Source organism: Onychostruthus taczanowskii, unplaced genomic scaffold (assembly GCF_017590055.1).
Source record: "Onychostruthus taczanowskii isolate IOZ18803 unplaced genomic scaffold, ASM1759005v1 scaffold23, whole genome shotgun sequence".
NCBI lineage: Eukaryota > Metazoa > Chordata > Aves > Passeriformes > Passeridae > Onychostruthus > Onychostruthus taczanowskii.
Genome location: NW_024499573.1, coordinates 10,769,809 through 10,786,248, shown reverse-complemented (window position 1 = coordinate 10,786,248; position 16,440 = coordinate 10,769,809). Strand labels below are relative to the sequence as shown.

Genomic DNA, 16,440 nt, shown 5'->3' with positions numbered 1-16,440 from the left:
TTCTGAGATATTTCACAAAAGTAGATTACATGATATTGGCAAGCAAATAGAGCATTCTTTTTTACCATGAATTTTAATATAACTGAACAGAAAAAATGCTAAAACTAAGCTTTAGGGAAAATATTTAGCAGCAAATATCTCTAAGTAAATGTAAATTACTAACAAATTTATGGTTGTGCTATTATAATTATCATTATTTTAAATTATTGCTTTCATCTTTATTGTTAAAGAAACATTAAGACAGAATTTTTATCAACATTTTATACAAAATGATAACAAAGCGGTTGTTGAGAAGGTGGGTAATTCATCATGTAACAGCCACGAGATTTCAGATCTAATTGCAGATAATCACTTTCATAAAGAAAACCTCGGTACACAGTGGGTAATTTCAGGGGGTTTTAGTTCATTATGCATTTTTGTAATTTATACATTTTGTGTAACTTTTATGTCCAATGGTACTTTTAGTTTGTCATCATAAACACAGTTGTGATATGTTAACACATATTGTAGGCATGCAAATTGAATCCATTTCTGGATTTTTGTTCTATAATCAAAGTTCTTGTCAAATTTAAGGCTTTCTTATCCATGTTTCACAAGCTTTATATTCTTAGCCATCATTTTATCATGTGGCATAATTACAATATCATTTTCTTATGCTTATGCTGCTCCATTTACTGAAAGAATATTTTATTCTGTTCCAAAGAGATTTTTTTTTTCTCAGACAAATTCTATATAAATTAAAGATAACTGTATTAACAATGGAAATATCTGTCTGCAACAGATTTGCTCTCTGGATGCCTCTCAGTCTACAAGTATCTATTTTTACTGAACAAAAGATATTTCAATTATGTCAATGTAACTGAAAAAATACAACTATTTGAGCGTTGAACACTATTTTACAGTTTCTTGGTAAGATTTGAATTGCTGAACTAGTCACAGGGTTGATAAAGGAACATCTATGCAAATTTTTGCTTGTGAGAAAGGTTTTCCATGTGGAACAGAAATGCATATAGATACAGAGAAAGCATCCAAGCCATCTGCCCTTGGAATCATGTTTTTAGCTGAACTATAATTCTGGAGAATTACTGCAGATTTAGCATCAGTTTGTGTTCAATGAAGACCTTCACTCCAGTTCAGAGCCATTTGAAAACATCTTTCAGGCTGGTTTGAACTGGGCTTTAGCAGTTTTTAATTTTCAATATGATCCTTTGATTGCAGCACAGTAACACCTAAATTGCTTTGTGCATTTACCTCAAAGCAACAACTCTGTGGCACTGCTACAGGTACCAGGCACTCTGCCCAAGTCATAACCTCCATCACAGCTCCCAGGTATTCATTCTCTTTCTATTTCCCAACTCTTCAGAAAATATTGCTTCAGGATCTGGATGTGGCAGGCAAGCTATTGTAACAGCCAGGTTTATTTTTTTAGATGCTGATAATTTAGCAACCTGGAAATTATACCCTTCCTATTAAATTTGTATCCTGAACATTTCAGGGAGAACTAGATGTCTTCATTTCTCAGGACACACCAGTATCTTACAGAAAGCCTTGGATTAGCTCCACAGAGAGAAGAATTCAGGTTTTTATAAATGATAAAGCTAGTTGCATTCTGGAAAACACATTCCCATCTATATAAGAATTCTCAGTAAATAATAATCAAAAAAAGTGACATATACATAGAATCAAAAGTTTCATTTTTTCTTAGCTTTTAGAAATAACCTTCTTAAAAAAAGCAAACCCCAAAGAAACTACAGCAGAAACTACAAAGAATTTTTCATGGAAAAAATTATAAGTACATGGAGCATCCTAGCGGGCATTTCTATTAAAGCAAAATCACTGAAGCCATCCAAAAAACAATTACATTGAATGGCTCCCTGGGGGAGACTGGAGCTCTGAATGGGAATAAGTTCCTGAAGGATGAAAAGGCTTCAGTTTCTCAGCTTCATGCTGCATATTGTAGTTAGAAGTTAGTGGTTTGCATTATCAAAATACAGGCTACTATGACAAGGTCAGTTGATAAAAGTCAGCTGCAGATAGATCACCATGGCCTGACAAGCCTAGGTTGTTCTAAAGAAACAGACAGACAGACAGACACCTCTAGCCCAACCATACAGTATTTCTTTGGAGAAATTCTTTAGTCCTGGGGTGTCTTGGAGTTTCTGATGCCAGAGAAGCTGAGCAGACAGTACTGTTACAGAGTGGAGCTGATGTTTGCCAATCGCCTCTGTCCAGTTTTCTATGAATCACAGACAGGGAGTTTTGCAAATCTGCTGTGTCTCAGTTGCAGGCTAGAATGCTTCCAAAATCAAGTAAAATCACAGATTAGCCTCAGAAAGTGAAGGGAAATGACACACTACAGCAGTGGTGAATAATGGGAAATGATCTGAGAGTCTCAGTACTGCCACAATTATCTTTAAGAATAACTCACCAGTTGTGCATGCCCTTCAGATACTTCAGATACCTTCTTCAGATACTGCTGATAATATAAATACTCATGTATAAAAAGTGCTGATGAAATACAGATGGATGTTAATAAAATTAATAATGAATTCTGATAATTAGAATATATCATCCTTCCAGAGTATTCAACCATGAGCACCAACATCAAAAAGTTAAAAGATATACTTCAGTGGTATGAACAGTACGTGCTTCATTTGAAGCTCCTCTTCAACTTCTTATAGGTTGTATTTTCTAGAACAGATTCTATGGATTTATGTGCTTTGGTCAGCTTCTGAACATGCAAAATGGGGACTTGTTGCATTTTGAAGTGGTGATGAGACCTTATACAGAAAGCAAGAACCAGCTTCTGATATCTCTAAACTCATCTTCTCTTGGAGGTCTCTGAGGGCTGACTTGCACATGCTGATTTATCTTGATCCTTACATACAGAGAAGTACCTGCCTAAACTTTTTCAGCTCCATATGGATCAACTTCTGTTTATGTCCTGGGCCTATGCTGGTGTTAGTACTGTCACTTGCTGATGTAAGCTATAAGTTTGTAAGTAAGGAGTAGAACTATAGTAGAAAAAAAGTTGCTATTTTATTGTGATTAAAATATTCATCAGGTTCAGCAGTATTTTAAATAAAATATGGAAATTACCACGTACAAAATCCCAACAGCCAGCAGTTCTTTGTAGGATATTCTAATTATTTCAGAGAATGTTGGATAATTTGTTTTATCTTACTGCAGGAGACTTTATGCCTTTTTTTTTTTCCAGGATAGTACCTCTGTAGATTCATTTATTTTTTAAGCAAAGACATGGCTTACTGAATACTTTGATCTCTTTGAATGTCAGCACATTTCTAGTTGCATTTTATATTGGAATAGCAATCAGGGATAGCTGGTATGTCAGTCAACCTACATTTTTGTATTTTTTACTTCCTTTATGAAAGTCTGACTCAGTCTACCCAAAGTAAAATTTGCAATCCTGGCTGTGTATTGTAAATATGGTTGTGTCCTAATTCAGCTTTCAGTGGAAAACAGATATGAGTGAAGACATTGCTGAACCCTGATAATGACTTGATACCAATCTCTTCAGTTTACCATCTACAGGTAATTGTGTGTTCATTTATTGTAAAATTAACTTCATAATCCCCCCCATGAGGTTAGAGGGCCTTATCTATTGGAAATTTCATTATCCCATGGAAAGAAAACTCACAATCTACTTGTTACTGTCACTTTACCTCATAAAGGATAACCTCTACATCCTGGGTCAGGATGTGCTGCAAGTCCCACGTTATGCAAATGTTTTTCAGATGACTCATGTGGTTTTCCCACACCAGAGAGCTGTGAGTCTCATTTGCATCAGTAGCACACCAGCCCTTTGGCCCTGGCAGCTGGTAGTTCAATCCACTGTACCAGGCAGGAAAGCTGACATTGCACTTTTGCTCTCCAGAAAAGACCTTGCTTTGATCCTTGACTCCATATCTATTGGAAATTCACCCACAGGGGAAATAGTTTTAGTGATGTTTTCCTACCACAAAAAACATTCTGCTGTCATTAGTGCTGCTTAGGGAAAACCTGGCTTTGAGCAAAACCTCACCAAACACAGGTTGTGAGCTGTGTCAGGTGCCTTGGTGCTAAGAGATAGGATATAGTAGGATGCAGTGATGGAAAAATTATAGGCAGCTGCCTCAACAGTGCTACTTCCCTCAAATGGGCACACAGGGCTGTCTGCATGCAAACAGCTATCCCTTCTTGCTCTTTAAAGGAAAGCATTTTAAGAAAACTTATTACAAGGGGATCATAAGCATGATAATTTCAAGAAAAAAGCCATGGAGGAAGTCATAAGTATTTTAAGTACACATACATAAGTATGTGTAGCTCTGCTCTGTGTGCAGAACAAGCAGGAAGAATGGTGTGATTATTTTTCATGATCATATCATCTATACTATCTCATTTCTGGTTCTGTGACAAAGCAATATACATAACTATGAAATTCACTGAATTAATCAGACTTTCTAAAAAAAACAAGTGGTTCTTTTCTTTCACCTGTAATGTTTATGGTGTTGCCAGCGTTGTTTCTCCCTTTTCTGGTTTTCTGTGCTGTCTGTCTCTTGAAGTAACAGCTCATTTATCTTAAATGAAAAAACAGGTTCTGAAACACAGACATTTGAAAGTATCTCTGGAACACACTTTCAGGCATCTAAACTTTCAGTGCTTTAGACAGTTATTTATAAAGTACCCTCAGTCTGGCATTTGAAATAATCACATTATTGTTATTATATCTTGCAAATTGTGTGCTCCATAGCTGTCATTCAGTGAAGAATATCCTGAATTTTGTATAAAACTAATCTTTCTGTCATTCCTTGTTCAGTGTCACACTGCAAACAATGACAAAGGATGGAAGCTCTCACCAGAAATGATAACCTCTATATCAAAATGATTGCAACTCCTTCTGTATTTTCAGGTAAGTGTATGAACCATAGGAACTAAGAAATAAATAACATATTTCTTTCAGAAGTGTTAAGCACTTGTGATGAAAAACTATGTGGAGCGAAGACAGAATATATGGATACAGTTATATTTACTACTCTGTATCCTCCCAGAATTATGCACACAGTAAGAACTGAACTTCTGATTTAAAAAAAGTAGACAAGTAATATTGAGGTGCTCTTAACAGCCTGTAATATATGAGAGATGTAAAGAAATTGATAGATAGAAGTATTGATAGCTTCATCTCTGATTTACTAGTATAATTATTTAATTTTCAATTTTCTTGTAACAGATACGTTCTCAAAAATTTGGCAGTTCAATATATGTTACGCATCTCCAACATTCATTTTTACCTGTTCACTCTCTCTTTCTTTTTTTTTTCTATTTTATTAAAATTGCATGCAAAAAACATACCATTCTAATCCAGTTGATAAGATTTTCTAATAAAACAGCCACTGACAAAGACTTTCTGCTGCAGCCTATGGAAACTGTCTTCAGATATGGATGGTTATTCTGTTCCTCAAAAGAAAGAAATCAGTTGTCTGGAGTTGTGTTACCTTCTTTCAGCAGTTTTCACCCTCAGTCCTCATATTGCTCCTTTTACTGACATTTATTTACTCCATTGATGTGCTTTCTTCCATAATACCAAAGGAAATACTTGAAAAAAGCTCTAAATGGATAAGACAAAACCACTGGAAGCTGTATTGAAGGAAGATTGTGACCAGTCATAAATCAGACCATATCTGTTGAAAAGTTCCTCAAACTTTCAAGCAAGATTAGGAAAAATAAAACTTGTAAGTTAAATAAATATAGTTTATTTTATTAAAGGTCATAATTATTTGATATCAATGTGATAGTGATCACAAAGACAGTAAAGACACTTCAGCCATCTTGGGGAGTACAGTAGGCTTCCAGAAACAGAGCAAATGATGTATCAGGTAAACAGGAAGCAAATAAAGGCTTTTAAACTAGCACTGTATATAGCACTTTTTAATTACATCAATCTTGCAGAAATTTGTTCAGAATAATGTTTAACTTTGGCTTGTTACTTATTCAAAGAACGTCAAAGACACCTGTGCATGAAGCAGGACATTATACCAGCCATGCAATTTATATTTCCTTCCTCTGAGAGGACTATGAAGTTAGTGCACTTGCAGTGTTGTTCAATATATTGGTGACCTGGAAATTAAAGTAAAAAAAAAAATTCAGTTTTACAGAGAAATTTTCCCTTTATTTTGGAAAATGTCATCTGGCTCCTTCCCAGACTAGGTTATGATGGACCAGGAAATGTCCACAGTTTTTTCTGAAATCATGGCACTGAAGTAGTCATTGACAAAAGAGAATGAGCTTATTCATTGGTGGAAAGACAGGTGCTGTCTTATTTGTGATGCTGCAACCTTTGATCACAGCTTACACCTTGTGAAAAAAATGTTAACGTGCTTGTATTTGCAGCTCTTTGCAGAAGTTGTGCATATTCCTTGGGCACTATGATAATATTTGCTTGAATTTTAAAGAAAAATGAACATATTTTGTTATTTGCTACCTCCTCCAACAATAACTTTGATGGCTTCCATTGGTTATTTTGTCATGTTTTCTCACTGCAGTTCTGCAGAGGATGTACGATGAACACTCACTCTGGGGATGGAGTGTGCCCTCTGCAGAGGTCAGTGTCTGGAGCTGGTACAGTCCTTTGACACTTTTCAATATTTTGTGCTGCTTATGGAAGGGTTTTAGACACTGACTCTGTCACTGCTCTTTTTTTTCTTTCATGTCCATACTCCTCTGCATGTCATATTACTCCACTTGTGCCAGGAGACAAGGTATTTGTTTAATACAAACAGGAGCTTGGTTTGTCATTAAGGACACTGTGCATCTTACTGTACTTCCAGCATTGTTTCAACTTTTGGGACAATGCTGTTTCCACTTCCCTGCTGCTGTACCACTTAAAATATTAAGTTCCTGGCAGTTAATGACCTGCTGTCACACTTTAATGTCAAATGATAAAAAGTATTGCTCTCCATTATTTTAGTGTTTAAATGTGACAGAGGAATTTACAGTTATCAAAATATATGAAATGTGCAAAGACTTCTACAGTAACCTTTTAAGACAACCTGAAAATGTTCGTAAGATTCTGCTGAAACAAGCTAAGCACACTCCTAATTGTAGTTCATTTCCTGATAAAATTTTTAATATACTCATTAGTAAGTTTTCCAATTTCCTTTAAGTTATTATAACCAAAATGTTTCCAGATTAATTTGTCTTTCATGTCAGCCAGCTTGTTTTCATTGCACAGATGCAACACATTATTTACACCAAATAATTTTCTTTTCTCATGATCTTACTAGCAAATTTAAGCTAAGAAAGAAGCTAAATTTTAAGCTAAGTAGCAGAAAATGCAATTTACATATATTCAGAAGTATAGGATGCAGTGCACAGAGAAGATCTGTTCCTTCTTATATTTGCTGTAACCCATTAATAATAATAATTTACTTGCCCAGTAAGCAGAATAAGTATTAGTGATATACATACCTTACTTTCCTATTAGCTACTGAAATTTCAGGAGAAAGTCTAAAGGAAATGACTTCTTGCTGAGAAAAAGACCTTTTCACGTTTAGACTGCAAGAAGTAATAATCCACAGCAAATGAAACATGCATGTAAAATGGTGTTTTCTGGATGCAAATAATTGCAGTATCACAAGTGCTAAAGGTGCCATTAGATTAGATAGTATCAAAACTGGAAAAAGTAATGTTTCCCTCTTCTGACATTGAATTTTACTCTTCAAAATTCAACCAGAATATGTAATTTCCTAATTATGCCACATGGCACATAAGTTAATTGAAAGTGTAATAAGCTATCATTTTATTTAATGGCTGATGCAAAGGTGAAATATACTGGATCATTTATGCACATTTCCAAAACAAAGCCTACTGCTCCCTACACCATTTTATAACTTCTGCCTTCACGTTCTGCCTTGAAGTAGATGAATAAATGAGTAAATTGTCCTCCAATAAAATAGATTTACAAACTGTATCTCTTAGTAATGCTTTACTTTATTTGTTTTCTTGTTTAGTAATAAAAATTATCTATTAATTGGAAGAGAGGTAATGTTATTAGTTAAAAACCATTTTGTGAAAATTGTTTTTTGGGCATTTCTGGAAAAGGAGATTTTAAATGTTGTGGCTCATTACTCTTCCTAGAGAACAGTTAAAACATTGTCTGTTAGTTCTGTTTGATTCCTGGAGCATTGACCTGATGCATAGAGTCATTCAGATCTCATTGTCTCTATCTTGCAGTCACAAAACAACATTAAGGACTTCTTTCTGCTGTCAGTAAAAATAAGTTGTATGCCCTGAAGGAGTTGCTTCAGCGTAATCACACACAAATTATCAGTAATAGCAATTGAATAGCCTGCTTCTCCATGAGCAGAACTAAACCCTAACTTTGTAGAATAAAGACATTTTATAATTTTAGATGGAAAAAAATTATTGTACCTATGCAAAATCTTAGTTATTAAACTTCAAGATCTCAGCTACCGTATGACTGTGAAATCTGAGTTGACTATTCTGTGCATTTTCACGAACTGCACACAACCACCCCGTTGAAGGGAAACCTGTAGACCAGTGCTGTTCTGTAATTCATACTGTGTGCTCATTTATCTGATTAGTTACATTAATGCCAGTGGGACTTACAGCCTAAATATACTCCATGTTTCAGAGAGAATTACACAGAAGCGCACATACTAATTTACATTCCATTTTTAACCTACTATGCAGCCAAAAGAAAATGTATATTGATCCTGGCAATTCTGTTCACAATAACATTTTCTTCAGACTGTGAAGCTGGAAGATATTTAGATATCATATACTAATCTTTATGTATATGTAACATATGTATATGCGTATATGATGTGTTTAAACGCAATTCCCATGTACTGCTTTTTCAAATGCATAGGGTTATGCTTAAAGTAATAGGCATAGATATTTCAAAGTATCTGACACTTTTTTCATTGTGTATTGAGAATTAAACTTTTCAAAGGCTTCTGGAAAAGAAACTGTCAAAATATTGCTTTTCAGATAAAACAGATTCTCTTTTAGGAAATCCATCCTAGGCACAAAAATCTGTCTTGTCAAAAATTGATCTAATCAATCTATTTCCACAAGAAAACTTCAATTTTATGAGATATTGGCTAAGAAAATAGAACTAAAACTGTTTTATTATTTTTTGCAGGTTTCGCTGCATTACCTGCATCATCTATATGCTTTAAAGTAACCATATGTTAGTTTATAGTTTTGGCTTTGATGTGATTGTGGAATAGTCACTAGAGGAAATTCCACACAAAATACCAATCATACCAAGCTCACAATACCATATATACCAAAGCAATCATCAGATAATACTTCAGACATGCAATTTCTGGAAACACAAAGTATGTTTTATCAAATACTTTGAAAATGGACACTCATTGTCATACAGTTGCCAGCCACACTGAAGTTTAAATACCGGCATTGTAATTGAAAGAGATTCAGTTTCAGGTACTTCAACTTTCATTCATATCATTTAAGACCCACCACAGCTCCCTTAAGATATGTTATAAAAATACATCTGCTGTGAGGATAAAAATCACAAGGAGCCATCCAGGCTAAGTCAGGAGACATAACATTTAATAATCAGCTGCATGTGAAGACCCATTGACTTGATGAACGGTAAGTACTGTATGGAGCGAAAAAGTCTTACAGAACATCCATCACAGGTGTAGTAACAAAGGGGACAGTCACTATCTGTAGTTTTTGAATTATTTGGAGGGTTTCATTAACACAATAGATATAGATGTGATTTTCTCTTTCTCTTTGCATAGTTGTTTCTAAGCTCACTCAATGATGGGAATTAGATGTAAAGATTAGCTTGTAGATTGGCATTTATTTCTTTGATTTGTAAGTGTTTATAAGGCAATAGTACATGTATTCACTAGGCTACTGCTTTCCAAATTCTCCATTGATTTCTCTTCTGTTATTTCAAAGTCACCTTTATTGAGATATGCATTTGCTACATTCTCCTGTCAGAGACAGGATACTAGGCTGAATAGGCTTTCACCTTAATCCAGTCTAGCTGTCATAAAGTCTTACAAACTGTAAGTTCCAGAAATGAAAAGGATCAAAATTATTAGTGAAGACTCAAAAATATAATACAATCATACAAAATAATTACTATCAGGACCGCTTTACTTTACAAACATATAAAATGAACTTACTTTGAGGGTAAGAAGAGGGAAAAAATCCTTCCATTAGAAAATATAGTCACAAAGCTTTGAACAAATAAATTCACACACTGCAGAGTACACACACACACGCATGCAGGCAGGCATGCACGTATGTACACACACAGGTGCACACATACACGCATACATACACACATGCTTAGAGTTTACACTGCATTCTTCTGATGCCATGATTATTATTTTATTTGTTACACCCACCTTTACTGCACATTCTAAACAAACAATAGACAACAGTGTAAGGACGTTTTTTCCTTAAAACTGCAACAAAACAAGTCTCAACATTTGCAAAACATTCCTTTATTATTAGAAATAAATTATTTTGTATAAAAATTAGCATGCATTGACCATTGCATTTATTTTAGCATAACCCAGGAATTAATTCAGTCAGCCGTCACAAGAAACAAACTCATCTTCTTTTACGAATTGAACAATGTAGGACAGGAAAGGAAATTGTCACAATCACAAAAAAGTACTTACAAATATAACAGCAGACATGATTTATTTCAACAGCATTTTTTTTTTCACAAGCTAACATTTGTTTTCCTTTTGTGATTTGCTTCCTTTTGTGAGTGAACAGTTCAGAAGCTTGACATTCTGTCTCTATGTTATAAAACTGGACTTTTCCTTCCCCTGTCTCTTTTTGCATTTTGCTTTTGTTTAATCCTTGTTCTTTAGGAGACTGACTATTGATTTGAATGTAGACTACTGATATTTTCAAGACTGAATTCTCGTGGTGGTAAAGGCTATGTTTGCAAGATCCAGTCCTGCAGATCTTCCAGTGAATTTCATCCCTGCTCAGTTTGCCTGATTGCTGTAATTGACATAAGTTGTCTTGGTAGAGGAGGCTGTAAATCAAAAGCAAAAGAAACAAACCAAAAACAAACAACAACAACAACAACAACAAAAAAAAAATGTTCAGGATTTTTAGAATCAAGAGAGGAGGAAAAAAAACATACTTAGCATTTGAATTCAGACAATGTCCTACTATATTTCCAAACAATATGGTCCATGTTCATGGAATAAAGAATGTTTAAGGATGTATATAAGTAGTGTATAAACTGGATCCAAATTTCTGTGTTTATGACCACTTATTTTGTTTATGACTTGGGAAAGCAGAGGTCCATAGAAAGGAAAAATGATGAGTGGTTTCAGCATACCCACAACAGAATTTCAACACCTGCTATTATTTTGTCTGAATTCCATATATTTTTTTTATATATATTAGATACTGGATTTTTTTCTCTTCTACTGTTTGAACACAACATTGCAGTTAGTGGTGGTTTGTCCATCCAAAATGAGACTTATGCTCCTCGAAAGGAACAAAGCCTAACCCTCTTCAAATTAGAGAAACTGAGCAGATAGTCCATACAGAACATATTATCTGGAGAAAATTATGGTCGCCTTATGCTGATGGTCAGCTAATCATGCTTCTTTTGATCAGAGCTTATATTCCTTGTTCAGAATGAGGCAATATGTTGAGAGAAATAAACAGGTCTAGTATTGCAAAAGTGAACAGCTAGGAATCTTTTAAGAAAGTTTGTTTCTGGTTCTAGCCCTTACACCCTTGCTATTAAGAAATACAAAAAATATGCTATAAAAATATGACTCAAGTCATATCACTCAAGGTTAACGTAATGGGTGGAGGAGAAAAGTGATTACATCAGGTCTCATAGTTCTCTAATTTTAAATCAGTTGGGTACATGGAAAATGAGACTGATGGGGGACTGAGTCTCTTATTTCTCTATAATAAGGTCTATGTTACACTGCATAAAAAGGAATTTGACTTTCTAAATATGTTTTATATTCTGTCTGGTACAGACATGATAGTGAAGAGAGTGAAGAGGGTGATAGTGAAGATAGTGATAGATATCATGTTTATGATAGTGAAGATTGCAGATGGCAAGATGAAAATAACGGGATGGCAAAAAGTTTCCTAATCTATATAAGTTTAGAAAGGTGTATTTTCATACCATTCTTCAATTTCTTTCTTTTTTCTATATAGAGTGTGGTGAGAGCAGCTGAGATAGATAGGAAAAGCATTCTTCATGCTAACTCCTAAATTCAGCCCAACAATCTGATGATTTGTGAAGAACAGTCTACAGAAACTGAGAAATGACAGTTTCTCTCTTCTGCATCATGGATTAAACTAAATAAAGGATCACTAAAATGGATGCAAATTAATAGTGGTTAGTATAACTAAGTTTGCTTCTTGATTTTTGTCATGTTTTCTTAGATTTTCTGAGCAATTTGAATCTAATACTGCATTTGCCATTTTTTAAGACACAACAGAACCAGACTATTTAATTCACATATTACTATAATCCTTTTCCCTAAGAATATATATACAAGCATGAATAATCAAACAAAAGCTGAAAAATGTAATCTTTCTTACTTTCACGTGCACAGGTAGTTCCAATACTTTGTGTCTAGAGAAAGCTAATTCATGAAAGGTCTGCTTTTGGCACACAAAGCAAGTCTTTCTCATACTTGATCACAATATTCGAGCACCAACATGAAATAGCTTTATTTGCATGTTTTGGGACACTTGAAGCAAGTATAGCATAATTTACATCTTTCAGATCTTTCAAATGACATGTACTGCTCCCGTCTGAACTCTCTCATGCTCCCACAGCTGGATTTCTGAGAGGATTCTATTTTTTCTTTTGGCCTGCTGAGTTCCTACTCAAAATAATGCAGGACTGATGAAATGGCACCAGGATCTTCAAGCATAGAAGGATTTTTCCCAGCTAATAAATAACAGATAAATGCTCATCTACAAACTCTGCACACTTGGGAACAAAAGGATAGAAAGATCAGAGCTTATTTTTTCCCCTTTCCCTGAAAGTAGGGTCAGATACATGATCAGGTTAAGTTACATTACCACATTATCCTGTATGAGCTGAGTTCTGTGATAACTTTACATGTGCATGTTTTTAGCCCACAGCAATGTAACATAATCAGATTTATCACAAGTCAGTAAGCTGAATTATGTGAGCACGTTTGCAAGAATACAATACAAAATACAAAAACAGTAGTTACCACACCTCAGCTGATATGATTTGTTAAATTGCTGTAACTTTGTTATGTATCTGAGAATTAAACAGTTTTGATAGAATTAATCTAGAGTTGATCAAGAAACAAAAATTATCCCGTCGAGTCCTGAGTGTTATTACTTTAAAAAATTATAACCCAGGAATTTACTGTAGACAGTGGTTTGAAATATATTAAAACTAATCTCATCTCCAAACAGTGTTTGTGGTTTTTTACTTTATAAATATTGCATGTGTCTTTTCAGTTTTGTGGAATAAGTCTAGAGTTCATGTTTGGGGACCTGAAAGCTTCAGCAGTTGGTGTCCTGCTCTTTAAGACTGTTAACATTTCATAATAATAACATGAACCACACTTGGCAGTCCTGGATGGCCAGAAAAAGTAACCGACTTGGCTCAAAATATTTCTGAGAATAAACACTCTTTTTCAGCACCAGTTGGTACTTTGCTGTTGAAATGAAACAAAAAGAAAAGAAGAAAAAAATAAAAGAGCAATGTAGAATGATTATTATGATCTGACCTATATTCATTTAATGTACTTGTCATTGCCTTCTGTGACCGCACCTGGATGGGTTTTTTATCCTGTTTCCCAGAAACAATTTATTTTTCACTGATTTTGGACCTATTCCCACAAATAAACCCATGAACATATTCAACATAGGCAAGACAGAATAACATGTGTTACACGGAACAGGACAAACTAGATAGAGCAGAGTTGTCTCTGGATGGGAAGTGAAAGGGATTACGTGACTATCTCATCCTGTTTCTCAGCTAGTTATGAGCACTGCTATCATTGTGCTTGGTAAATGGGGGAAACAATCACTGCTCACTTCTGGCATACTAGAAGTAGACTGATATTTTGCAATCAGTTTCATATGCTATCACTGAAAAGAAAGATCTATCTCACATGGAGTCACTGCAATAAGAAATTTTGTGGTGCTGAGAAGCTGTTACAAGTGACACAGTGAAAAGGACTTATGCTGCATTGTGCACTTAAAATTCACAGGAACCTTCAAATTCTTTGACAATAACTATTTCAGGGAAGAGAGAAAGCTACAGGCCATCTTGAGGCCTAGAACTCAATTACATAGGGAGAGCTTTCTGGAGTGCAGATGACTTGACTGAATTTTTACCTGTCAAGCATTATGATGGATGAAAACTTAGTCAGGATATACTCCTAGTGAGCTCAGAATTGCATAGATGTGTTACTGTTAAAATCATGTTTAGAGCACAGTAAATAAGCATTACCCTGCAGTATTGGACTATTTAAGAAGCCGACTTGCTTTCAGTAGCATCTGTTTCTATGAATTATGCATAATCATAGTTTAAGGAATACCAGTCACAGCATTTCTTAGTTAGATACAGTAGATAAACATCAGACACCCAAGACTTTCTTATTAACACTCTTTCTCACCCTACTGTGAAAACCCTGCTTTAGCCTCTCCTTGGAAGTTTATAATTTTGCACACTCAGCAAAATCCTTGTCTCTCTTCCTTTTTTCCTTCTGAGTTTTCTGAAGTGTTGCAAAATTACTGAGTCTTTCATATTCCTATTCTATCATTTGATCCACAAATATTTTCTATGCCTTTCTTGTTTGTCCTTTGTTACATGTCTCAATCTGAAGCTCTGTAAGTCCATAGCTCACTCTAGCAGCTTTACATATTTTGAAGGATCATGAGTTTTTCCAGTGAAAGAGTTTGCACTCTGTATCCTCCATGCATCAGCAAGTATAGTATAGCATAGTACAGTATGGTAGAGTTATGGACTGCTTTTATGTAGTCTTTAATCTGGCAAACTCTGATAGATTTCAGTAGGGGGTTCATTTTGCAGAAATAAATACAATATTTTAATGCAAACTTAGTACTGCCTTGTCTCAATGTGCTTAACCAAAACAGTACTACTTAAACACCAATATCATCCAAAAGCAAAAAAAAATTTAAAATAAACCATGTTGTTTCCAGTAAAATGACTGAAAAGCTTAGCTGTCACTGCTGCTGCTCATTTAATGTGACATCTACCTTCTCAAAAGAAAACAATTCTCCATTTCTCAGCACTGGGTATAAGGTTAATGTCTTTGCTCATCGTTGATTATTGTTGTTATTATGAAGTCCAGTTTATAAAATGGTATGTCTTGTGGTAGAATGGGAGCTGTAACCTCTGTTTTCTCCTGTACCAGAGCAACTTTGAGATGTTGCAAGATTCAAGAACTTTTCTGATATGGGAAAGAATTTTTCCTATTAAAAACCTACAATATATCAGAACATCTTGTAATTAAGCTTCACACAAATTATCAAGATTTTGTACCAAAATGAGTGAGACCAGAACAAAAACCTGGATTGGAAGCAGTATGCATTATGAGAAGTGTTCCCAGCATTACGGGAGGTGTTATTCATGAGTTGTGATAAATGAACATTCCAACAAATATTAAGGTAGGAAGGTAAAAAGCATTATTTTCACTTCCATATCTGACTGTAAAATAAAAACAATGCTAGCTGTTTTCATTATAGCTTTTTCTTTTCAAAAGCCTTTGAGTTTTGAATATACAGTGATGACCATAAATACACCCCATGAACTGTCAGGACATACCACTGGCACAGCAATGTACAACACATCAAAATAGCACTAGCTAAAACAAACAATTTTTAAAAGATGTGGCGTTTCAAAATCTGCTTGTGCTTTTATTTTTTTTTTCTACTAGCCTCCTGTGAAAATCAATTTCTTTGAAACAGCTCTAGACATTCCTGCATTCAGCAGTACATGACTTCTGACACATCTCTGGATTCATGCAGAACAAGCAACAAAAATAATTAAGTTTATATTTAAAAGAAAGTGCATTCTTGTGAACGTACATCTATTAAGATGTGCTGCCACTCTTGACCAAGTCTACAGAAGACTTACTGTTGGTTTCAAGACTTTCACACAGTTCAGTCTTGACTTCGCCATTTGGTCTGTCGTTTCCTTTTTGTGTCAGTTTGCTTTGCATTGTAGCAGCTGTCACTACAGCCTTGAAGCTCCGCTTCCGTTTTTGAACATTCTGCTCTGGATGAAAAATTATAATATAAACCTTGGGCATGTAGAGCATGCCCAGAGACACAGAAGCACTTAAACTCATGGAGATAGTCAGCGTTGTTGTCTGGATGTACATCTGGGGAAGGAAAGAAAAACATAAAAATCATTGTTAT

At 34.9% G+C, this 16,440-nt stretch overlaps 1 protein-coding gene across 2 annotated transcripts in view; it reads right to left on the bottom strand.

Moving 5' to 3' along the window:
- Positions 1 to 10,672: 10,672 nt before the first annotated feature.
- GRM8 (glutamate metabotropic receptor 8) overlaps positions 10,673 to 16,440 on the bottom strand; it is a 306,092-nt gene continuing 300,324 nt past the window's right edge. Inside the window, exons 9-10 of one of the 2 annotated variants that reach the window (XM_041405382.1) lie at positions 16,157 to 16,403; positions 10,673 to 11,056 (exon numbers count right to left, since the gene is read on the bottom strand). In XM_041405382.1, the coding sequence (XP_041261316.1) occupies positions 11,007 to 11,056; positions 16,157 to 16,403 (297 nt within the window). In that variant the 3' untranslated portion in view covers positions 10,673 to 11,006. Of the gene's footprint in view, positions 11,057 to 15,936; positions 15,961 to 16,145; positions 16,404 to 16,440 lie in introns of those variants that run through there. The other variant, XM_041405383.1, reaches the window with a different exon arrangement.